Source organism: Lagopus leucura, unplaced genomic scaffold (genome assembly GCF_019238085.1).
Source record: "Lagopus leucura isolate 7727_CA_CO unplaced genomic scaffold, USGS_WTPT01 Super-Scaffold_100009, whole genome shotgun sequence".
NCBI lineage: Eukaryota > Metazoa > Chordata > Aves > Galliformes > Phasianidae > Lagopus > Lagopus leucura.
In genome coordinates, this window is record NW_024962266.1 from 12,749,557 (window position 1) to 12,774,152 (window position 24,596).

General features: G+C 44.8%; 1 protein-coding gene across 1 annotated transcript; it reads left to right on the forward strand.

Moving 5' to 3' along the window:
• Nucleotides 1–1,660: 1,660 nt before the first annotated feature.
• On the forward strand, nt 1,661–23,291 carry CNN3 (calponin 3). Its single transcript, XM_042873746.1, has 7 exons — nt 1,661–1,789; nt 18,226–18,347; nt 18,802–18,868; nt 20,170–20,307; nt 20,761–20,877; nt 21,540–21,686; nt 22,184–23,291. The coding sequence occupies exons 1-7, from the start codon at nt 1,733–1,735 to the stop codon at nt 22,529–22,531; spliced, it is 996 nt and encodes a 331-aa protein (XP_042729680.1). The 5' UTR covers nt 1,661–1,732; the 3' UTR covers nt 22,532–23,291.
• Nucleotides 23,292–24,596: the final 1,305 nt, after the last annotated feature.

Below are 24,596 nucleotides of genomic sequence, written 5' to 3' on the forward strand. Positions count from 1 at the left end.
TCCAGGTAGAACCGTGCACGCTCCCCAAGGACCTTCTCTCCCAGCCCTGTGGCTAGCAGCACCCTCTCCCATCAAAGGGCTCTGCTCTCCCCAGGATGAAACCCACCAGAAGAGCCATACTGCCAGATGAACTTCTTACATGCTGTGTGGCTCTACCCAGCAACCTTCAGAGAAACCATCCAGCTCCTTCCCAGCTGAGCCTGATAATTAAACCCAGGCACTTCATCAGGATCAGATGGGTAGGAAAGAGAAGATCCCTCCCAGGCCAGGCCCGGTTGCAGAGTCGCCCCATTACACGGCCTCTGCCACTGATCTGAGTGCAAATAGAAATGTGTATTTGATAGTTTTCCGTTGAGCCACATTAATTCCATAGATTGTGGTGGAATTACACAAGGGATAATTTAGGCTTGGGAAGTTTAATAGGACTACACATATGCTTACAATAATTCATGTGCAAGAATGTTTGCAAGATTATAGTCCATGTTTCCAAGAAAACAGATTGTGTCTCCTTGTGGCTCGTTTCTGCCGGTTTCCAGCTGAAGTCATCAGCATACGTTTATGATATTACATGTGGTTGCTGAAGAAGTTATTACAATGTCACAAAGAGGATTACCATTTCAGGTGGGGAATAATTCTTGTACAAATCCTCTTTCCATACAAACAGCCCCGGTAATAAAGAATGTGGAAAAATAGGGCAAAGATAAGAGATTTCCACATAATGAGCCGGATTGCCCCGCACGCCCCAGCTGCTTTGTCCGAGCGCCGACGTTGGCTTTGTGCGGTCAGAGGGAAGCCACGCAGAACGCGCTTTTAATCGCGCTCAAAGGTTTCCCTTTTCGATCCTCCCGCGGGGTTTGAGCTCGCTGCTGGTACGGCAGCGGCCGCCCAAAGGCTGGGAGCTCTTCTGGCGGCCCGTGGCTGTCAGAAGAACCGCACCAAACGGCAGTCGTGCCGCGATCAGATGAGGTAAAAGTAAAAACTGAACGTGATTCACATGCGCGTAATTTAAACCCGATCGTCCAACGAGAAAATACTACCCCGCGCTAATCGGGAACGTTTTATTTCGGAATGGATGAGACGTGTAATTTCTGGGGAGCGGCACGCCGTCGGCGAATGCCTGGGAGCTCGCGAGCCGCAGCCCGGCTCCAGCTGCAGCCCGCGGCGCCGTGCCCGCCGGCCGCAGGCTCGGGGCTCTCGCTCACGCGCCGCTCGGGGCCGCGAGGACGGCGCCGTCCCGGCAGCGCCGAAGCGCCGATCGGCTTTCACGGCGCGTCCGCGAGCCCCCCTTTTCCTCAGCCCGTCCTCTTCCTTTCCCCACGGGGAGCTCCGCTTCCCCTGACCGGGAGCGGCCCCGCTTCGGCAGCCCGGCCGCACCGCGGCCCCCGACCCACACGTGGTAGGCATTACCGGCCGCGCCGCTGCCCTCGGCGGCGGCGGCGGATTCCTTCCCGTTGACGTCTCCCGACCCCTCCGCTCGCGGCCCACTCCCCCCGAACGGCGCCCGCCCGCGGCGTGTCGGTGGCGGGGCGGGCCCGGCGCCCCCTCCCCGGCCGTCCCGGGAGGGGCTCCTTCACCTCGCGCCGCGATTGGCGCGCGGGCGGCCCCAACGGCCGCGGGGCCGGGCCGCGAGGGAGGGACTAGAACTTTCCGCGGCCGCGGGCGGACTCTCGCCTCAGCCCGCCGCAGCGAGCGCCCGCCGCCAGCGCCCCCAGGCAGCGGGGAGACCGCGGACATGACCCACTTCAACAAGGGGCCCTCTTATGGGCTCTCCGCCGAGGTCAAGAACAAGGTACGGGCGGCGCCGGCGGCGCGGGGCGAGCCCGCCTTTGTCCGCGGCGGGACGGGGCGCGACGCGCGGCTGCGCGCGGGGAGATCGCGGGCAGCGGGACGGGCCCGGCATCCCGCGGCGCGGCACGAGGGCCGCTCCCGCCGCCACCGGATCGGCGCCGCCCTCGGCGCGTCGCTCGGAGCGCGGCGGGGCGTCGTCGGGGCCGGGCCGCCACAGAGTACGGGGCAACCGCCGCGGCTCCCAGCGCCCTGACGCGGAGCGCCGCACCCCGGCCCTCGGAAGAAACCCGGGCCGAAGGCGGCGGACGGTGGGCGCAGCCGTGCCGTGCCGCCCCCCGCGCCGCGCATTCCACCCGCATGACATCATGGGCACGGGCGGCGCGGGCCAATCGGCGGGGCGCCGCACAGATCGCGCATTGTCTGCCCGCGCCGCCCCGCCCCGCCCGCGGGGCACAAAGGCGCGGGGGTGGCGGCGGCGGCGATGGGTCCGTGCCGTGTGAGGGTCCGCCGGGCCGGGCCCCGGCGCGTCGTGGGCAGCGCTGTGGTTTAAAAAACGTAACAGAAAGCCCACCCTGCCCTGCTCCCTTTGGCCGCGGTTCTGCGCGTAGATATGCGCACCTTTGTGCGTTGCTGCACGGAGTCGCTTTGATTTGTTTCTGTCACGTCCTACGGATCAGAAGGTGCTGATGTCGGTACCCGGCTGTGCAGACCGCTGCCTTACGCTGAACAGCTGCCCGTTGGGAAGCAGTAAGAAAAACACCGGTGGCCATCCTGGGATGAGCTGTGCTGTGTGTCTGCTCCAGGCAGCAGCCCTCAGCGTGATGCTCAGTAACCGCTTATCTCCCACACGGCTGGCTCAGGCCTCAGCGGCTCCCTGACCCTGCTCTCCTGGTGGTTGTGTAGAAGCGGGAGGACAGCAGAAAATACCACCTGCCGCATCAAAATGTGTGCAGAGTGCCCAGGTGGCTGTGCTGAGGCCATTCCCAACGCACTGCGGGGCTGTACCTGCACAGCGGGTTGCTGCAGTGTGGGGAATGTCTGCCAGAGGGCCCTGTGGTGCTGCCCCACCACACTTGTGTGGCACAAAGAGACAGCAAGGTGTGCACTTCTGCCCCTGAGTTGGGAAGAATGGAAATGTTGTTCTGCTTTGAAAACACGCTGACAGAATCACATTGGCCTAACAGCGATGCCTGTAGGAAGACAGGGTGGGAAGTTCTTTGTCTTTCCTTACAGTTTCTTATTGTCAGTAGCTTCCGTAGGGCCTCCCAAGAGGGGCTCCCAGAGCGTAATGCTGATGGAGGACTCAAAGCCGCCTTGCCACTGGTGGAAGAGCCTCATGCTTCACCCTGCAGGGTGTCAGCTGCAGGCTTTCATCACTCCCCTCAGTGCAGGTGTAGGGAGGTAGGCTCTGTGGGCAGCTCCCGTTTCTGTGTAGGCTTCTTCAGTCCTGGAAGTATCAGTGCAGAACAGCCTCAAAAGTTGTTCATGCACTCCAAAGACATAAATTCATCCCTTAAAAAACAATCTAGAAAAAAATAGCTTGGAACTTTGAGAATGTTGTTCTTACCATAACAACTCACATTTCAAAGCATTATGATATGAACAGATACACTGCATCCCTCCTAGCTGGAGTTGCATAGCTCTGTGCCTGACTCTGTTGTTTCCCCCAATCCAGAGGACCAGACAAGAATAGCTCTGTGAAGACCAGAAGTTCCATTTTTCACCTCCTGCAGTGTCATAAATCAAACACTGGAAGAAGGACATCCATTTTCCAGCTCCTAGTGGACCCTTTTTGGCACTGGTCTTACTGGGATTTCTGAAACATTGACTTTGGTGGAGACCACTGTGCTGCTGTCGGTGGTGTTGGTGCAGTGCACAGAGCTGCAGTGCTCCCTGCTGAACGCTGCCCGTATCAGATGCCCATGTCAGAAGCATTTGGTGCCAGCCCTGGCAGTTTCCCCTGCAGAAGGCAGACATGCTTGATAGCTGGGCTGAGCAGAAAGCTGTCTTGGTTTTAGTTTCTGTTTTTCATTTTCCCATTTGGCATTGTGTTGGTGTTGAGAGCAACCTTTGTTTGGTGTGGTATTTGAATAGATGAATATAACACGTCCTGATGCTGTGTAAGACATTTTTTAAAGTTATACCCCAGATTCCATCTCCAAGCTTCAAACCCTCGCTCAGTTTGGCGTTCAGGTCTTTTTTACATTTTCTTTTTCCCTCTGGAGGCTCCACCCCTTTGTTGTTTTGCTCCTTACCTGGGCTCCTTACTTCCAGTTGCCTGCTCCGCTTTCCTTCCCCTCCACTCATGCAGATGGGATCTGCACTGGGAGCCCGCCAGGAGGAAGCTGTCTGCAGGAGCGGGCAGAGCAGGGCGAGCCCTTTGAAGTTGACTCCCTGTTTACGTGAGATCACAGAGGATACTTGATCCCAAACAAATAATCAGCAAGGAGCCTTTTAAGCTGATTTAAATGGATAGTAGTAGAAATAAATAGTTTTCTTACTAAGAAACAGGGCAGTGTCTGCAGTACTCCACAGGTAGCATAGCTTGAGATGATAACAGCATGAAGTAGAGCTGTAGGCTGGTGTTAGCTGCTTATGGCTAACAGAGGAAATGGGGAGGGGGTGGTGGAAGGTTTCATGGCACTGTCTTGCTGGGCAAGGCTGGGAGCAAACAGCAACGGGGGCAGGTGCGGAGTTGCTCAGCTGCTTCCTCCCGCTCTGCCCTTCCTGTGAGCACACAGCAGGGCACTGCTTATCTGCGCCCTCCTGTCACCTCTGGTACTCTGCCAGCTCCATCACTGTTCGTGTGTGAGGGAGGATGGGCACAGTAAGGTGTGTGCAGAGTTAAACTTGTCCTGGCAACTGGCTGTCTCTGGTCTCCATCATTCCTTCTGCACTGTTGCAGTCAGGAAACCAGCCCAGGTCAGGACCGCTTCCAGCGTGTTTGATGACCAGAGTAGCTGGAGGGAGTCACTGCAGCAGTGACCTGCTGGAAGTGAGGGAGAGGAAGGGAGAGGAAGGGAGAGGAAGGGAGCAGCCTTGTAACTGGAGGCCAGCAGGCAGGGGAACCCTGGGAACAAAATGCCATCCTGCTCTCCTTTTCAGGGCAAACAGGAGCTGCCTGGTATAGAGCAATGTCTGTGCTCCATGAGACCAGCCAGGCCTAGGTGTATGACTGTGTTCTTCCTGAAACTGCTGAGGAGAAAATTCTTTTATGGTGTTTTGCTTGCTATAGGACAAAATCACATTTAATTTCTTAGTCCAGGAGTTACATTTTAACAGACATTTGACTGGGAACCAGGTTCAGGTGACTATGCCTTTCAGGTTCTTTACCTCAGTGATTCATAGAATCACTGTCATAGAGTGTCGTCAAATGGCCTGTGTTGAAAAGGACCTCAAAGATCATATAGTTTTAACCCCCCTGCCATGGCCAGGGTCACCAACCTCTAGAGCAGGCTGCTCAGAGCCACATCCAGTGTGGCCTTGAATGCCTCCAGGGATGGGGCATCCACAACCTCCTTGGGATTCAGTGATAGCTAGGTGAAATGCTGAGTGTAGTTGGTCTGCAAGGTCCTCTCCTTCCTCTTCACTTTCTTCCTTCCTTTCAACATAGAAATAATACCACTTTCCTTCTTAAAAAGTAACCATTAGAATAAACTGTTTCAACTGCACACTTATTTTTCCCCTTCCACGCTTCGTATTTGGTATTTTCCTTTAGGAAACCTCTAGTTTTGCTCACTGAGTTTCTTTTAGAAACCTTCTGTAAGTATATTTGCTTCTGCTGAAGTGTTTTTCTACTCACATTATCTAGAATGACATAATAAAAATGAAGGATAAGGCAGTAATGAGGATCAGGGCAATGAGCATTTAGCTGTCAGAGCACAGGTGGTGATAACAGAGCATAAGGTTTCTGCATTCCCATCCTCTTGTATGGGATAGTCTGACTTTTATTCTATTCTTAAATCCTTTTTAAGTAATAGCTTTAATGTGCAAGTTCTGAATTAAATATAGGTGTTTAGTTTAAAATAAAATCAGACTCTATCACCTTTATATATATTTTCACAATTTGTTGCCTGGAGAGTAAATGAAAAGTCCAGTATTTTGATGATCTCAGAAATACTTCAGTAGAAATAGATATGCTGAGAATGAGGAAGCAGCAAAAGGGCTTTAAGGGATCAAGCACCAAACTCCATTTTTTTCCAATTAATTCATGCTTTCTGATAGTTGCTTCTAGATCTTGAGGTGAATACTTACTGGCTAGCTATCAGGCTCACCATGCGTAGGACTGCAGAGTTTCTCTTTGTGCCCGATCTCTGCTTGCTTTTCCAAAGAACTGTGAAATTTTTCCAGCTGCCTTCAAGCTTTAGTAACAGATCTCCCATTCAAATTCTCTACTCATAACTTTCTTTTTTATTGGTTTTCTTCCAGAAATCTCAGAGTGCTAATCTCCAAACATCTCTGGTTTTGTTTTTTTTTTTTAATATCTGTTCCCAAGCTTCCTTTACAATTATGATGTACAAAGATAAAAGGAACACTGAACATTTCCACGATAGATTTAGAGAAGAAATCTGTAAACCAGATACATTGAAAGTACTCAAAGTGAGAAGAAAATGGCACTTAACGGTATGGTTTTGATAACAAAGTCAACACAAAACTGTTTACAAGCCATAGCTGTTCTGTGGCTGTGGGTAGCCAAACTTGCCTTCAGTCCACGTTTAGCACAACAGCTCTATGTACCACAAAATACATGATGGCATTCTTCTCTTTGCTTCCAAGTCACACGTTTGCCCCTTTCTGGGCAGAAACCCTCACGTATCTGAGCATCCTGGCTGTGCACAGTTCTCACACCAGTTACGGCGGCATCAGTGCCCATCAATAGGTATGTGCTTGGTTTAGATGTTTTAAAGTAGGAAGGCCTTCTGGCAGTTGGGAGTCTTCACTGTGCTCTCAGTATTTATTTGTACCCTTTGCTGTCTGTCCGTGGCTCTGTCTCCGTGTGTCTTGACCCACTGGCTGTTCCCTTGCTCAGTGCTGCTCTCCTGAGCACGTATCAAGTGAAGGTTTCTCACAGCAGCTTTAATACTGACACAGCAATAAGCAAGCCTGCTAACAGGCACAAACTGATAGCAGTGACACCTGTGTAGCTGATGGTCAGTCCGTACTTATATCTCTTTCTGATAGCAGAAGCACATGCTTTGGCACTGAAGCATTTTCCTTGCCCACTGACCAGGATGTGAGCACCTGCCATCCAGCATCTGGTCTCTGCCCCCAAGCCGCCCTGCGTGTGGCATTGCTGCCGGCTGTGCAGACAGGCCAGCAGGCGGCTGCCTGGCGACGGCCAGAAGTGATTGCTGCAAATGATGACATGAGGGTCATTTTCTTCTCAGTGGTGTAAGTCCCCAGTGATCCTTGGCATGTCGTCGTCACGTTGACAGTTGGAGCCCTGGCACGTTTTACAGCTTGCCTGGAATGGTCTCAAGCAGGAGCTCTTGAGCCATAAGCCTGGTATCGCTGTCGGGTGTAAAGCCCCACGCCATGGCTGTGATTTTGCAAGTAAAGCCCAAGCCACGGCTGTGATTTCACAAGCACGTCTTGGCTTACCGCATCATTTCAGGGAGGAAGGCAATGACTGGCAGCACACAGCTGGGGTTCAACTCTTGAGCAGCAGGGCTGAGGTGGAGCCGGGCAGGCTGCAGGAAGCAGCAGCGGGGATTCTCACTGGGAGATCGCGTCCTGCTGAAGCTGAGGCAGCACTTTGGCTGTGCTTTCAGTGTCAAAGCTCTGTACATTTACAGAATGAATTACAGCAACCTTATTTCTGCTGGATTCATCAACTTCTTAGTATAACTTTCATTAGCGGTAGAAAAATACATCACTTGCTGTGGTTAATGTTTAAATTCTGCATCCTTCTACAGCCAGAAAACCTCTGAGGACAGCAAATCAAATCTGACTGAAGTCATGATGATTAAATACGATTAGCAGTCTCAGAAAATAGAAAATTTAAGTTGCATTTCAATGACACATCCTTGTTTAAATTGTACAAATGATTTTGGTTGCTTTTTGTGTGGTTTTAGGGCTAGTTTGAAATTTGGAGAAAGTGACCCTGTTACATTCCCCGTGCTCAGTCAGTACCGGTAGGAGGCAGATGGATGCGTGCGTGCGTTGTTTCAGGACAATGGCACATCAGTGGGTTTTTCACCTCGTCTCCTTCTGTAAGAATATTAATTTAGAGGGAATGTAGAGGGCTGTGATTTGCCTTGGAGAGTAAAGGATAGAAACTTCTCTGTATTCAGAGCTGCTGGCTTCTGTAGCTCCGTAACACCATATACACTGTGCATCTGACACATCCTTTTAAGGAAAACTTTTTAGAGATTCCCATCCCCTACGGAATGGTACAGGAAAAGCCTTCAGTAAAAGTGGGCCCGAGGCCAGGACACGTAGGGCAATTTGAAACAGATTTTTTCTAAGTGAGATCATGTGAAAATCCTTCTTTTCTCTGTAAGAGGGACTCTTTTGCTCAAAAATGCCTTTCGTAACTCTTTGATTCTAAACAACTGTTAACTTGTATGGCCATATCCAGCAGCAGCGTTCTCTTCTGGTAAATATTTTTGGTTTTGTAGCATTGCCTCAGTAATGTATGTTGTCTCCATTTAGCTTGAATCACTCAGTGTTCTTCCTCAGCGGTTGTGACTTCATTCAGGTAGGCAGTTCTGGGTTCTTGTTTTCTTAAAATGAACAAACAGATAAATGCCAAACTCTGCCAACCTCTTGTTTTTTCTTAGAGCGGTGCTGAGTTGAGTAGCTATGAGCAGACCTAACGACAGCTCCCTGCTGCCTTTATAAAGCCTTCTCTCCCCCGAGGCAGACACTGTTCTGGCATCTCCTTGCCTTAGTTTTCTTGCTGTTCTGAAAGGCTTTTATGAGGGTGGGATCTGAGCTGCTGTGCTGAGGGCTGGAGGAGCACAGTGTGATTCCAGACAAACCTCCCCAGCTAACCCAGCTTGGACACCGCTCCTACGAACGCTTCACACAGCTTCCCTGATAAGAAAGATCTCTCTCTGTTTTCCTGTCAATATTTCCACTGCTACAGCCTCCTATTTGCAGGCACATAGTTTGAATTTATTCCTGGTTATGCCTGAATGAGACGAACTTCCTTGAAAAGTACTTTCCTGTTGTCTCCAATCAGTTGACTGAACACGAGTCTTGCAAGCAAGAAACAAGGCGGAGAAGGCGAACAGATGCGGGCAGCATTTGCTTGCTCCCAGGTGCTCAGACAGAGGCAGCTCTGCCCTGGCAGTGAGTGGGGAGCCCCACAGAGCCCTTCCTGCAGCACACAGGGCAGGCGGCTGCACGCTGCAGTTCCTGCTGCCTGGAGAGCCGGGAGCTGCCACAGCTCCTGTAATGCCACACTGCTGCTGCCTGAAGTTGGGTCATAACATGCGTGTTGAACCAATGAAGCATGTGTAATTCAGATCTATGTCACCAAACGCTTGCTTGTTTTTGCAAGAAACTGTCTCTTCACCTTGCAGAATTACCATAGAGATCACTTCCAAACAAAAGTAAAGAGTACGCTTAACTTTCTCAGAAAATAGAAGACTGTTGTCCCTTTTCTATGGCCTGTCCTGAGAGCAGCCTTTTATTGTTAATAAACGATGGCATGGAAATGGTTTCAATAATGTTGAAAAAACACAGCAGGTTTCAGTAATAATAAAAAAACAGTAAGATTAAAAATCGGAGACAAAGAGCTGTTTTTCTGATGGATAGGAAAGAATTAGCACCAAACACGACCAACAAAGGGAGAGGTCAGTCATGGCACCTGAGTGTTTTGTTCTACAGAAGAAGGATGGAACTTCAGATATTTTAGGGTTGGGACCTCTCTTACACATCATTTTAATATGGCATTGCTCTGCACTTACTGCTTCTTGTGTTCCTGAATTCACTGCAGTGAAACCGCAGCTTATGTAGTGGTAACCCAGAGTTCTGGATGCTGTGCACCCCCAGCAGCACTAACTGCTGATATCCAGTGGCAGTAACGAGATTGTATGATCTGTGCCAGTCACTCTGGGCAAAAGGACTTAGCAGGAAGCTGACAGTAACTGTAAAATGCAATCTGTTACGTGGCAGGGAAGGACCAGTAACTGGTTTTGGTGCAAAATCTCTCTGCTCACGGCAGATTTACATCAGTTGGCCAGGAAGAAACTGCAGAAATAAGTCAAGGGATGTGTTTTGCTTATACAAACAAATCTGTAGGTATTTTCGTAAGGACTTCAGCTGCTGTAAAAGTGCAGTCTTGAACTTTATAACGCTTCTTTGTACAGTAGTCATGCATTTTGTGTGATTAGTTAAGCATGTGTCTAGCTTAATCTTCTTTTAGATTCTTAGCCGATTCCAACGTTTTTATGCTGTGTTCTGTATGTATGATGTGAGTAGAGATGGATTTAGATAGAGATGCAAATTCGGTTAGATGCCTAAGGTATAACAGGTGACAGGCTGTCACCTGCTGGGATCTTTGTCCCAGACTGTAGAGAAACACATATTTTCCTGACGAATATTTGTTGTGGGTGCCTAAGTGAGCCCACTCAGAAGCACGCTGGGACTGCCTGGACCTAAATTTCAGCAGCCTAACAGCAACCACACAGTTGTTGTTCCTGTTACTGATAGCATGCTGTGCTCTGATCTGTGTTGTATCAGTTCAGTAATACTGAGCAGGGCTCAAAAGCAAGGAGAACCTTTTCTCAAGAAGTAACAGGCTTTATGCATCGTGTGGAATCAGTGCTGCCCTGGTGGAGAAGAAACTTTATATTCTTAGGCTTTTTGTGTAATGATTGTGCAGTGATTTCATAAAATCATAGCATCACCAAAGGTGGACAGACCTCCAAAATCATCCACTCCAGCCCTCCACCTCCCACCACCATTTCCTCACTACACCATATCCCTTAGTAGAACATCTGAACGTTTCTTCAACACTTGAAATTTTTCCTAACATCCATCCTGAATCTACCCATTATTTCAAATTATTTCAAATAATGGGTAGTGAATATTACTCAGAGTTTCTTTGCAAAACACAGTTTAAGTATTCAGCGATATACAGAGCAAATAATGCAACGCAAAGGGCCTCGGTATCAAGAAGAATGTGTGATGACAGGAGCAGATGTTGCTGCAGTTGGAAGCAGAGCTGATGGCTAAGGAGGCACAGAGGCCTGTGGCTGTGACAAGAAAAGATAATGCGAATGTGAGGAAAAACTGAAAACAAATGGGAATGCGAGAGAGAGCTGCAGTAATCCAACAGCACAGCACAACTGGGACCCAGTTCAGTCTGAGGGCAGGCACAAATCTGAATTGTTAGAGCAATAGAGGGAAGACGTGGGAACACCTTGACTGGTTTGTGAGCAGTCCCAAAGTCCTCCTGCTCAGCCATGGAGCAGAACACCACGTTCTTCCCACCTGCTGCTCTGGCAACAGAAGCCCTGCGTGCCCTCAGGTGCCTTGGGCAGGAGAGGAATGGAAACTGTGTGGCATGGCTTGCTTCTACTTTGCAGAGCTTAAGCTGGTGCACGTGGAAGTAATGCCAGGGAATTTGGATTAATTCTCGTCCATCTCTCTTTTAAAGATTGTTCTGATTTACAGAGGAAATGTTGCTGAGTTATCAACTGTGCTACAAATAACAAGATTACCAGGAAGCAAAATGGATCCAGTTGTAAAAGAAATTGTACTAGGTAGGGTAGTGGTGGGATACAGTGGCATTAGTGTTAACAGGGTGGATGTCTTGCTTTTCTGTAAACAATCCATAATGACAGAGAAATGCTCAACTAGCCGGGCATACTTAACGGCAGCTTTCATTTTTTCAAGTTTCTCTTCAGTATTTATCTGGATTCCTGCATTTCTTTTCACCTTTGGGTTTCTTATGTACAATCCTGCAATATCTATTTTCACATGTAGTTCTGATCAATGTACATGCAATTAATAGGGAATTTTAATTTGTGCTTATGGTGAATGTTCACTGAGTTGCTGGAAGCTCAGATGGCAAAAAGCTGCACTCGATGGTGAGTTCCTTTCACTGCCTCTTCTGCCCCACTTTCCATAAAATCATAACTCTGTATTTTCCCAGTGCCGTTGGTTCTGTGCCTCAGTTTAAAGATCATGCTCTTTTGTATTCTATAACTAAAGCTCTGTTGGCAAACTTACTGGCTCCAACAAGAAGTATTACACTCCTTTACCTTTGAATCTGAAGTCTAAGCATATAGGGTGACCTATTTACATTTCAGAATTTCAACTGCAACTCAGGTGTATAATTAAAAAAAAAAAAAAAGTAAATTTAGACAATCTTTAAAAAAAGAGAGATTTGGCAACGCGTTATGGAACAATAAACAAAGAACAGAACAGGGAGCTCAGATGCAAAGAGCTGGAATGTTGGAGAATCATTTGGGATCAGCGCTGTAGCGTGCCTCACTCCCCCTTGGGCAGGCACCCATTTCTTTTGTTCCAACTTTAACAAAAATCAGTTTCTTCAGGTGCTGCCTGGTCCTGGAACGCAGTGTGCCTCATGCCAGGTGTGCCATATGTGCCATATGTGCCACATGCTGGCCGTGTGAGCCCTGCAGTGCGGGCACGCAGCCTGCGGCATAAGGGAAAGCTTCAGGAGCACTACCAGTTGCCGGCTGTTGTAAGGCAATGGGTGACTTTATCCTTTATAACTGCTTTCCAATTACTGAGTTGTGTGTTTGTTAGCCTCAGTGACTTGTAAAAGCTGCGGAGCGTGTTTAAACTTAATCTTGAAAAAGTGTTACAGTGTTTTTCCAGAGTAGCAGCAAGATAGCTGAACTCTTAAACTGGAGATTTGGCACAGGTGTAGCTTTTAATGTACAGTGTGTACTGTGTAATTTGGAAAAGATTAGTATGAAAGGACAACTGAAAGTCCATATGAGATCATTTATGGTGCGAAATACTGGCTAACATCTCTCCAACTCAGCACGCTACGGCACACTGAGCAATTCTAATGATCTGCCTGTGGCCCTTGAACTTTGAAACAAAGGCAAAGTTACCTTCACAAGGAATCCATACGCTTGACAAATAAGGTGATGATTACTAGTCTTGTATTAAACTTGGGGGGAGGGTTTGTATGCTTTAAGATCAGTCCTACCTGCACAGCACAAGACAGGAAGATCAGAGTTCCAAGAATCCCGAATTCTCCATTTGCCAAAATAAGCATATTACAAGAAGGCATGGATAGTATCAAATGCTGCAAGAAGAGTCAGTGTAAACTATCACCGGGAAATATTTCATCCCACACCTAAGGAATTGTGAAGGCTGTAGAGGAATCAGGTTCTACTCGAGGACTCAAGCCTAATGTGGATATTGGCATAAATGTATGTGTATCAGATTGCTTAGCGTTATCTGTGTGTGACATTCCAAGATGAAACTTGGCATTGGAAACAGGAATTGCCTAGTAAAAGGCAGGAAGGACCGACTTACTGGTGTCCTAAGTTCTAAAGCCAGTTCTGCCCCTCCCCTCCTTCCACTCCACAAAGGAAAAAACAAATCTAGGAAACAAAAGCCAAAAGACTTCCACCTGTAAGACTGAAGCACATCACTTTGTTAGTAAAGTGCTTTCTTTAATTGATCTGTAAGAAAAGATGGCAGAAGAGATTTTAGTTTAATTTCATACTGCATTAATAAATCTGGGTTTTGCTTGTTCCTCTGCATCATTGATGAGGCACTCTTCTATCCTGGCTCTACAGGACGGACACTACAGCAGCAGAAGCACATAAGCATCTGAAACAGCTTCTGGTGAATTTATATTCTTAATACAACTTTAATGTATTATTAAAGGTATGTGAAGCTCAGGAAAAAGTCAGAGGTAGTGTCTGTGATCTCATCTGGTGCAAAAGAGTCAAGCTCAGAATGTTCTTGTAAAGCACGCAGAAATTTTCCAGATTTCAACCTCCCTTCCCAACAATTCAGACACAGTGGGCGTGTTTTGCAGAGATGTAACTGAAGTATTTTGCACAGCTTGAGTTAAAAATGAGTGGGTAATTTTTAATTTGTTTTATATATTAAGTGAACACAGTCCAAAAGGACAGCATTGAGCCTAATTTTTCTGCAGTCTCTTCTTGTGACTTCCAGTAGCAAGGTAATATATAATGTCAGTCTTCTGAAGGCTACCTATTATGAAGCTATCCCATTTCTATTTAAAATTAATGGAAAAAAAAAAAAAAAAACTTTGTATTTTGTTAATTTCCAAATTTTACATAGCTTTTTCTGTACTGAAACAGAAGCCAACTCTTCACACTACAAACTGGCCTAGCAGTCAGGAGCTTGTTATCAGGCAAGTGACACCTGCTTGCTTCTTCCCACAACCACAGAGCATTTCTGGCTTTGACCACTTGCACAGAGTTCTGTCTCAGAGAGATTTCTAACAACTACATCTGTACCTCAGTAGTGTCTACAAAAGCGGCAGCATTTATAGCTTTATGAATCCTTCAAGATTTATCAGAACAAAACAAAGAAATTTACAGTTGGCATCCTGTTATCTGGTTTTAAATCACATTTTAGTGTTTATATCCATTGCTTCAATTTCATCTTTTCTACAGGGTTCTGAAACAGCAGCTTTTTCTAATGGCACTGATGATGAATTCTTTGAAATGAGCTGCTTAGCTACCACTTTCATTTTACTAGAAGGTGTCTTCTTCTGTGGACATACAAGATTTAAGTATTGGCCATGAAAGTTCAGCATTAAAAAGGATCAAATGATGGCATGTAGAATTGTAGTAATGGAAAAAGCCATAATATTTCATTTATAACAAAGCTTCCAACTTTCCCCTCACAGATAGCAATCAAAGAAAGGCTGGAACAACTGATAGATACATGGAAAATATGAAGTATTCCCTTGTTTAGTGTTATGTAACTTCTAACTGTGACACCAGGAGTAAAACAGAGCTCAACCCAAAGCAAGCAGAACACCTCCCCTCCAGTAGCACTGACCCAGCGCCCGCCCAGTTTAACTTACCCCTCTTGCTTGGCCTGAATTCTGAATTTCCACATCTTTTATCTTTTCAGATAGATCAAGTATAATTCACGAAACCTACCACCGTCACCTGACATTCAGTAACCTAGTTGCCTGCCTGTTAAAGACATCAAACCCTTTGCCATGTTTAAGTCAAACAAGTTTCAGTACCTTACTGAAGACAATTCAGAAAATGAGCAGACTTAATAGTAATGCTTTGGGTGCCAAAAATGCAAGTTTCCTCATGTGATTTTTTTCCCCATCTGTAGATAAGCACAGTAGCGATACCCCAACATACTTTAAAACCTCTTGAGAAACTGAGGACTTAAACGATGTAAAGTATTCCAACAAAGTAAATATCTTTCAAGAGACAGGATGAAATTCCATCCGATCCCTTTCAAGTACCTTAAGCAATGGGGGTAGTTATTTAGTGTTCATCTCATTTGTGATCTCAAATATAGAATTGATATTAAATGAGAAAATTTTTGCCATTGCTTCCCTTTATATACTTGCAAAGACAGCCACAAACGCACAAGTGCTGGTGGGACTCACTCTAGTCTGACTGCCATTTTCATTGGCTGTAAACTGGGGGAAGGAGGAGACGAGTGATCTTTAAAGCATGTCCCTTGGTGGAATCACCACTTTTCTGCAACATCAGTTTTGTGCCCTGGTTATTTCCTTACTTATAAAGAGGAAGAGACAATAAGTTCAGCTGCAGGATGGCTAAACTATCACTTAGCATTGTCTTTAAGCCAATGTGAAACAAATCACCTGAATGTTCAGCTAGCATAACATTCATTGTATTTCTATTACTGAAGAACAGAGGAAGAGACTTGCTCTGGCCCCTCTCTGAACGGTGTGCATGTTAGAACTGTGATCTTAATGTGGCACAAACTGTCTCCATCCACACAGCCAGTCCCAACTGCCTGCTCTCTGCTAAGTGGAATATCAGAGCATACCATGCTCTGACCTTCATACAGGTTCTTTCTTTTTCTAAACTTGCCTGTGTTTGTGCCTGTAACTTCAGATTTTGTCTGGGCACTTTAATAAGGTCTCTGTGTATTCTTCAGTGTGGAATAATGATATGATGCTATGTTTTAGACTTTGGGGATCTTTTTCCATTGCCCAAAATACTTCAAAAAACAAAGAAACAAAATCTCAGTTACGTCCTCAGTTACGTCCATGACTGCAGCTCTTCTGTGAGTTTGGCAGAACTTGAGTAGCTTGTTCTGATGTTACCAGGAAGACAGATTCAGGGTGTGATCACACGCGCCGTGTTTCCATAGGAAACAAAAATAACCATGAAACTAGTTTGTGAGCTGACTGCCAGGTTAGGAAGGAGAAGGACAATAACCAGCTTCCTCATCGCCATTTTCGAGGCAATGAATCTTTCTGGCTGGGGCCCCTTGCAAAAGGGGCTGCCTGCTCTGTACTGTTACTAAATCACTAAAAACACAGCAGTGCTGCTTCTGGCATTAAACTAAAGGGCAAGAGGACTATCTTCTTTAAAATTAATTAAAAAAGAAAGACACAGAGGTGTGGAGGCTTTCCCTGTGGAGATGTGAACTTAACAATTAAATTTTCTAGTCCATTTCTCACCTTCTAACTTCAGAAAGATATTAAAAAAAAAAAATCACTTTCCTTACCCTGGGCAGTATTTATTACTCGAGCTTTCTTCTCCGCTATGAGAAAAGAGAGCTCGAGGATGGCAGACCACCACTGGCCTAAGCACCGAGCTACTCAGCACAACGCTGCCCAGAGTTCTACACAGTGATCAATAAGGGAATTCTCCTGACCTGTAACTTAGGCACCACAGCAGCACTGCTACAAACAGTTAAGGAAAAGGAAAATAGATATTTCTCACATAAATTTCTGAAGTAAAGCCAGAGATACAGGAATTTTCCATTCCCTTAGAAGAAAGAAGAGAATGGCATACTGTGTGATTTCTAGTGTGGTCAGTTTGGAGCTGGGGAGAGCAATGCTAGCCAAGATGTAGTACTTGCCTCAATCCAAGTAATTCACGTAGGTTGGAACTGCAATCTCCTGCAGTATAAAATGGTTGCTGATACCTAGCTTTTCTGAGCCCAAGTCTAAGACAGTCTGCATCAGGTGTGAAACTTGAGGTCTGCATGTGACTGGTTTGGCCAAGTTTCCCACAAGGAACTAAGCGGTGGCCAGCAGGGCTGTCAGCAAGCAGCAGTGCAGGTGCTGCTCAGCCTTGGTGGGGCAGCTCGCTCATCCCCAGCCTTGCTTGCTGTGCCAGGTGGGACAGCCTGTATTGCACACAGAGAAGCGTTGCCAACCTGTGCACCAGTGGAGGTTAGTTGTGACATAAAATCACGTGCTTGGATAACTTGTTCTGTTTGCACAAAAAGGAGCAAGTTATGTAGGACTAAGATTGCTTTCAGTGATGTGAACCCTTTTCTCCGAATTGCCCATGTTGGGAGCATTGCAAGAAGTAACAGATTTAGCCAAAGGAAGTTTGAGCTGCTTTTCAGCATCCTTTGAGTGGAGCAGGGAACAAAGGGCAGAGCTGAACTTGGCCCCTGCTGGCCTGATTCCAGCGTGCGCTTCCCACTGACTTGCAGCACGTGCAGCACCAACTGACACTGAGTGGTGAAGACTGAGTGTCTGGGAAAGGAGTTTTTAGAGTCACCTTGCTGACAACTCTTGGCCTCTGTTGGATGCCTTGAATTCCAAGGACTGTTGCAGGTTTTCTCTGTAACGTAACAGTGCTTTGCAACAACCTTGCAATTAAGACACCAGATCTCTGCTTGTTCCATCTGAGTCTCCCAGCAAACCCAAACGAAAGAGATACATTAGGGATTCTGACTCTTCTATTGAAGAAAAGCAACAACAAACCAACAAAAGACCCTGTCACCACACACAACCACCCAAGTCCCCAAAAAGGTAACTGCTGGTGTTGCGGTGATGGAAAAAACCTAACAATCCATCTCCATTAGTCATAATCTAGCTAAAGCAGAAAATCCACTGTAATCTTCTCATAAATAACATCAAACCTATTAAGTGTAAGTTCCCGTCTGGAAATCTGTATTGGAGCAGTAGTACTGATGGTTTGGAAATCTGGAATTTTTATTTTTATAAACTACTGTTTCAGTTTTTACTTGCTGCTGAAGTGCAACTTATGTGTAAAATACTTCTTCAACAATGTCATTATCCCTCTGCAGCTGTCTAAAGACTATGCTTAAGTTCTAACAAATCTTACAGTAGGGAGAACTGGTCAAGTGCTTCAAAGGAGTACTTACAAATAAACATTTAGTAAAGCCGTAACCATTACAGTAAAAGGAGCAAAAACTGTACCCTGATACTGAAATACAGTACTGGATAGATGCTAGAAGGTACTCTCTGAAACACTTAGGGAAGGACTTGCAGTTTTTTCTTGTGAAGTAACTTTGTGACTGCTTGTGTTACAGATTGCCCTGAAGTATGATCCCCAGATAGAAGAAGACCTGCGTAACTGGATAGAAGAGGTTACAGGCCTGAGCATTGGTGCAAACTTTCAGCTGGGACTGAAAGATGGCATCATTTTATGCGAGTAAGCATTTATCAAGTAACCTTATTTCAGCAGTTTTCTACATTTGCAGAATGCAGATGGATTTCCTTCAAACACATCAACAATGGGAGTCAAAGATGGCTGGCAGTAGAGGGTGGGAGACAGCTTTTTTAAAACCGTGGAGAAGAATCAGAATTTAACTCAAACCTCCTTTATATTTCTGCAAAGATTTCTAAATATATCTGAATGTAATGATGAAGCTCTTTTTTATAATAATGAAATGGCACACAACAATTCTAACAATTCTTGTGACTTGTCTGTTAGGTGTATCAGACCGAGGTCTAAGCGAGGCACGCTGTATAAATAAAAAGCCTAAGCATTCTGATTAAACTAATGCAACTAACAGAGGGTCACTGAAAATATTATATAATGTTTGCAAAGATGGTATATGGATGAGATATATTGTTTAAGAATTTCCCTTTTTTTCACTCCCTAGACTTATAAATAAGCTGCAGCCAGGATCAGTGAAGAAAATTAATCAATCAAAACTAAATTGGCACCAGGTAAAACAAAAAAACAACCCAAAACTATTTCTCTAACCCCTCCAACCCCCAAATGGTTCTTTTCCATTAACAAATTTTCTGTGAATGTCTATGCTTTAAATCCTGATAGCATCAAGTTTTGTATGTGTGTAACAAGATACATGCACCAACAGTTGAGTGAGGTTACTGCATATGTGAACATCATTTCATAGAAAGCAATTCTAACAGCTAAGATGGCTCGTAAATGGCAGCTGACTATACATATTTCATAATAATGCTTTAGCTAACAAATGAAGTTGCAGGTGGAGGAAGAACACAGAGCCATATAGCAAGGTCTTTTCCAAGTTTAAAGAAAATACAATGAAATCAAAACAAACAACCAAACAAGAACACCTAACTAACGCCAGACAGCTAGCATATTCCATCTGGGCAGTTCTGCAGGTCAGCAGCTTGCCTGTACCTGGATATATGAGGTCACTATGTGCAGCATCCTCCTGAGAAACCCCTAGGGGTCATGGGGAACAGTCATTGAGGACATGTTTTGCAACAGAACTCAGAAAAAACAAATAAATACACTAGCTATTGGACTTCAGTACATCCAGGTTTGGTCTTTGTGGCTAATCTATCTTGCACTTTTTTTTAAATCCCCTTTGTGACTATCAAAACCAACGTGCCTTTAGAACATGTACTTGAAGGGTTTTTGCCTTTACTATCATTGAGTCTAACTTACTGCTGCTGTATCAGTCTCTTGTTTTTATTGTCTTGAACGCTAAGAAATGCAGTGGAGGATTTTAATCTCTCTCATGACTCCTGAAGGAAAGGCAAGATTGTCCTTACTCACATACTCCATGTTACTTCCCAGTTTCTACAGCATACACTGCTAGTAAAACCCAAAAGCTTGTCTGAATTTGTCCAAGTAGGTGAGCAGGACAGCACCTTCAGACTAGAGTAAATGTTCTTCCTGCTCGCATAACTATGTTTTAATTATCTTACAATCAATTCTTTAAGTTCTGAATTAGGATTTCTCTTGAAATGGACACAGTTGAGTTTTGTCATCAAAATAACAGATACTGATGAAGAGATGCTGGATAGACAAACTCAGTCTGATTTCTGAAGTCCACATTAAAACTAACAGAAGTAATCTCAAACTCTTGAGTAGTTACTCTTAACCATGCCAACTGAGGTGTTCCATTCCCACAAGGCAAAGAATGTGTGTAAAAAAGCAAAACGAAGCCAATACCAAGAAGTTCCATTTTAAACTAGTTACTTAGTTTTCAAATCGAAACACTGAATAAAAAAAGGGCTTTTTTGTTTCTGTTTAGCTGGAGAACATTGGGAATTTTATCAAAGCGATCCAAGTGTATGGCATGAAGCCACATGATATTTTTGAAGCCAATGATCTTTTTGAAAATGGAAATATGACTCAAGTACAGACTACTCTCGTGGCACTAGCAGGTCTGGTAAGTATTTGTACCTCTGGCACTGGCAGAAGGCCAACCTATCAAGAGGGGATAATAGTATTGGGAGTCTCAGAAACTGCAGAAGTTGCTCCTGAGTCATTCCTTGAGCAAAAGCTTGGAATTAAGAGTTAGGATTTTTGACCTGAACTAGGGAGGCTCACAAGAGAACATTAATCCCTACAGATTATCCTTCTCACTCTGACAAAGATCCTTAGGTATCTTAGCTTCAGAGCGCACGTTCAAATGGTGACAGAAATGGTTCTCTCCTCCCACCCCTGACACATTTTCTCATGAGATAATCCTGCTTATGACATCACTTGAAAGCCCAGGACAGGTACAAAGGCAGCTTATCTGTCAGCCTAGGTCTCCATACAGGCTATAAAGAAAGAAGGTGTTCCAGTCACAGAAACTCTGCTTAATACTGAAGACTCTATTTTCCTTCTCCCTAAATAGGCAAAAACCAAAGGCTTTCATACTACAATTGATATTGGTGTCAAATATGCTGAGAAACAAGCACGAAGTTTTGATGCAGGAAAACTAAAAGCTGGTCAAAGTGTAATCGGCCTACAGGTAAGTGTGAAATTCTTGTTTGCAGTTACATTTCACAACAACTTTGCTTTGATTAACATGGATATTTTTAATGCAAAAAAAAAAAACACAAAACCAGCACTGTTACAGTATATTCTTGTCATGGAAGGAGGTGTGGTGTTTTAATTCCTGTACGCAGCTGATTGAGTTTATATGCTCATGTGACCACCTAGGTTTTTGTGTTTGTTTTAAATCTGTAGTAAGAGCAATAAGGAGGAAAAGATTAGCTAATATTAGCTGTATCATCTTGGTCCCTGACAGTGGCTTTAAAAGGAGGCTGAACAAAATTGTACAATTCCTGGGGTAGACAAGTTCTGGCAGTGACACTGAGTCTGTACTGTCCAGGGTAGAAGCTGATGATTGTATTTTGATACACACATCTATTTCTTACTGTATGTGCAGTTGGACAAATGCCAGTCATGAAATGCCTTGGGATGACTGTTAATTTTACTTTCTCTTTCGAAGCTCATTATGGAGAAGTGGTAACTTATTACAAGTAGTGATCAAGCTAGATGAGAAAAACACACGTGGGAATTACTTCTTCTGTCAGCTATCACAGCTAGCAAATGTACTTGTTTCCTTACACTGTCTTGTTGTACAGATAAATCACTTTTTCTGTCCACCTCTTCCTTCTCCCAATAAAGATGGGCACCAATAAGTGTGCCAGTCAGGCAGGCATGACTGCTTATGGAACTAGAAGACATCTCTACGATCCAAAAATGCAAACTGATAAGCCATTTGACCAGACAACAATCAGCCTACAGATGGGCACTAATAAAGGAGCCAGTCAGGTAAGGAGGACTATGTGTGACATTTCCAGAAAAGATTGAGCACTCAGCCTGGGCAAGTGAGGAGAGTGCAGCAGAAGTGTCTTGCTGACAACAGCAAGAAAGTACAATTCAAATGTACTTCTATGCAGTAATTGAACAACTTAAATTTCTCATCATTAACTGGTATGTTCTGTGCTGGAAATCTTCAGGCATAAAAATGATGCTGTACTTTCAGAATTTTCACCTGGCTGTGTTGCGTCAGAAGAAAACCACAGCTTTGTTTCCAGCATTAACCAAGCACTAGAATCACATCTTGGGCAGCACCTCGAAGCATTTTCTTTTTAAAGAGAGAGATTAAATTGATCTTTCAGCAGGGTCTTTCTTACTAGTGAACGCTTGCTGCTGTTCAGTTGTGCTTGTAGTTTCTAGCGCTTCCAGTGAGTTGTACAACTTGTAATAACAGGCCTCGTAATCACAGCTCGTGACCTTACTGAACCTCTACAATCCTGTTTTACTAGGCTGGTATGCTGGCACCAGGTACCAGAAGAGACATCTATGATCAGAAGCACATATTGCAACCTGTGGATAACTCAACTATTTCATTACAAATGGGCACCAACAAAGTAGCTTCACAGAAGGGAATGAGTGTGTATGGGCTTGGACGGCAAGTGTACGACCCCAAGTACTGTGCTGCACCTACAGAACCCGTCATTCATAATGGCAGCCAAGGAACAGGAACTAACGGGTCAGAAATCAGCGATAGCGATTATCAGGCAGAATACCCAGATGACTATCACGGAGAGTACCAAGATGACTATCAAAGAGATTACCATGGTCAGTACAGTGACCAAGGCATTGATTACTAGATTTGCATCTGAAGCTCAGTATTAGTCCATTATTTTATTCAGTAAGAACGAAACTAGCCTTGTGGAATTGTTACCTGTCTTTCCTACAGACTATACTTAATGTACCTAAAGAAATACTGCCTTACATACATTCCTCTTTTCTTTCTCTGCCCTTTCCCTGTCTAGTTGCCTTTAGTGCTGTAACAGTTGTAGTCTACAGCATAACCAATAACTGCATATGAAGTAAAAAGGAATACTGTGAAAGGGGGAGTGCTCTTGTACAGCCAGGTCTTCTAATAAGGAGCTATGCATTTTTACAATCTACTTAAGTAGGTTTTTACATACCACATTAAGCCTTCATTTTACGTATTTACAGCTTTTCTGTTTTCAAAGAAATCAAAGAATTTAATGCTCAAAGTTAAATGTGGTCTTGGCCAATTAAGCCTAAGGCATCACGTGAGTGATTTAAATCTCATTACTATGTTTTTAAAGTATTGTTTGCTAATGGTAAGTCCCGCATTAGATGTGTGCATTTGTGATTTCAAATTCATTCCATTACTCACACTGACCAAACTCTTAGAAATAGTTGTCTTACTAAAAAGGGAGCTTGTACAAAGTCTTGAGCCAATGGAAGTCCCATGTCTGATGGTGCATTTACCTTATATTGTGCCATAATATATCCATGTAGAAGTGCTTTTTCTTCCTTGAACTGTATTTATTGCCACACTTCTCAAACTGATCCCAGTGTATTTTTATAAATAAATATTTTTTCTTAAAGGTATGTTGAAGACCCCGTCTCATTTGTTATGCTACCATTACTAAAGAAGAGATAGCATAGAAATTACTCCCAAATCATCACCATCATTGCCTGTGTTAAGGGTAATGTAGGACTGCCGTCTGTTGCAATCCAAGTTCTTTCTTTTCTGCAGGATTTAATCTAACAGCCTAGTAAAAATGCCCTGGGAGTGAGTGACAGTGACTTAACAAGAAAGGAATGTAGCTCCTTCATAGCAGAGTTCACTTCCCCTCTACGTGACTGTGAGATTATGACTAGAGATCCTTCAAAGTTCACAAAATCCCTGCCCCTTTCTCAAGGCAAATGAGGAACTACAGATATTTAACTCTGCCTCTCCTTTGGCCTATAACCTTCATACCATCACTTGCAGAATTCACAAGACACAGTATGTAATGAGATACCCAGATCCGCATGTCTGCTGGTCTGTGGTCTGAGTTCATTAGATACTAATAGCAGAACTTTATTCCTAAGTGGGAAACTCTTTCTTGCCAGAGTGCAGCTAGGCTGTACTAATTCACCTGGGCTCTTGCAACAGGAGGAGAAAAAAACCAAAACCAACAAGGTTCTGCTGGAGGGTGGGGAGTACTGTCACTGAATAGAAGATATCTTAAAGTTACTTGCTGTGTATTTTAAAGTTATTTATATTGACATGTTTTGTACCTGCAAGCAGTGGACTTGAAAAGGATTCTTCCCTCAAGACTAGAAATCTTAGTCCATTTCTTTATATTATCTTAGGGTGTAGTGATTTGACTTTCACATGACTTGTTGAATAAGACTTACGCTTATTTACTTCATAGAATTTTAAAGTTGGAAAGGAGCTCTGGTGATTGTCAGTCCAAGCCCTGCGCCTTAGGCGAAGGAGTGACCAAGATGTCTGTTTAGACCTGCTCTTCCTTAGCTATGCTGTTGTCCCCTTCAAGATACTGGTATTCAGCAACTTACACCTAAGGTATTAGATGCTGAAAAGCAGTACTGTGATTAACAACAAAACACTTCAGTAGTTTCGGTAAAGGCAGGATCTCTTCTGAAAGCCTTCCTGCTCTTCCTGAAGCCAGAACATACTTTGAACTACTTGCCCACATTTATTTTGTATGTACCTGAAAGGAGGCACAAGGCACACAAACAGTTCCATGTGCCCATTTCTGTCACTCACCAGGGGTACCTAAGAGTTCGAAGACGACACCAAATACAAACTGCCTTGCTTAAAACTTACTGCAATATGTAGTTTTCTCTTGATATTCAAATAGCCCCAGCTCCTGTTTCTTTAAGGGAAGTAATTACAATCATACC

Coding starts and splice junctions, on each gene's coding strand:
- CNN3 (XM_042873746.1), top strand. CDS start 1,733: ATGACCCACTTCAACAAGGGGCCCTCTTATGGGCTCTCCGCCGAGGTC. Junction 20,878..21,539: donor AAAGTGTAATCGGCCTACAG/GTAAGTGTGAAA, acceptor CTCCCAATAAAG/ATGGGCACCAATAAGTGTGC. Junction 21,687..22,183: donor CTAATAAAGGAGCCAGTCAG/GTAAGGAGGACT, acceptor CTGTTTTACTAG/GCTGGTATGCTGGCACCAGG.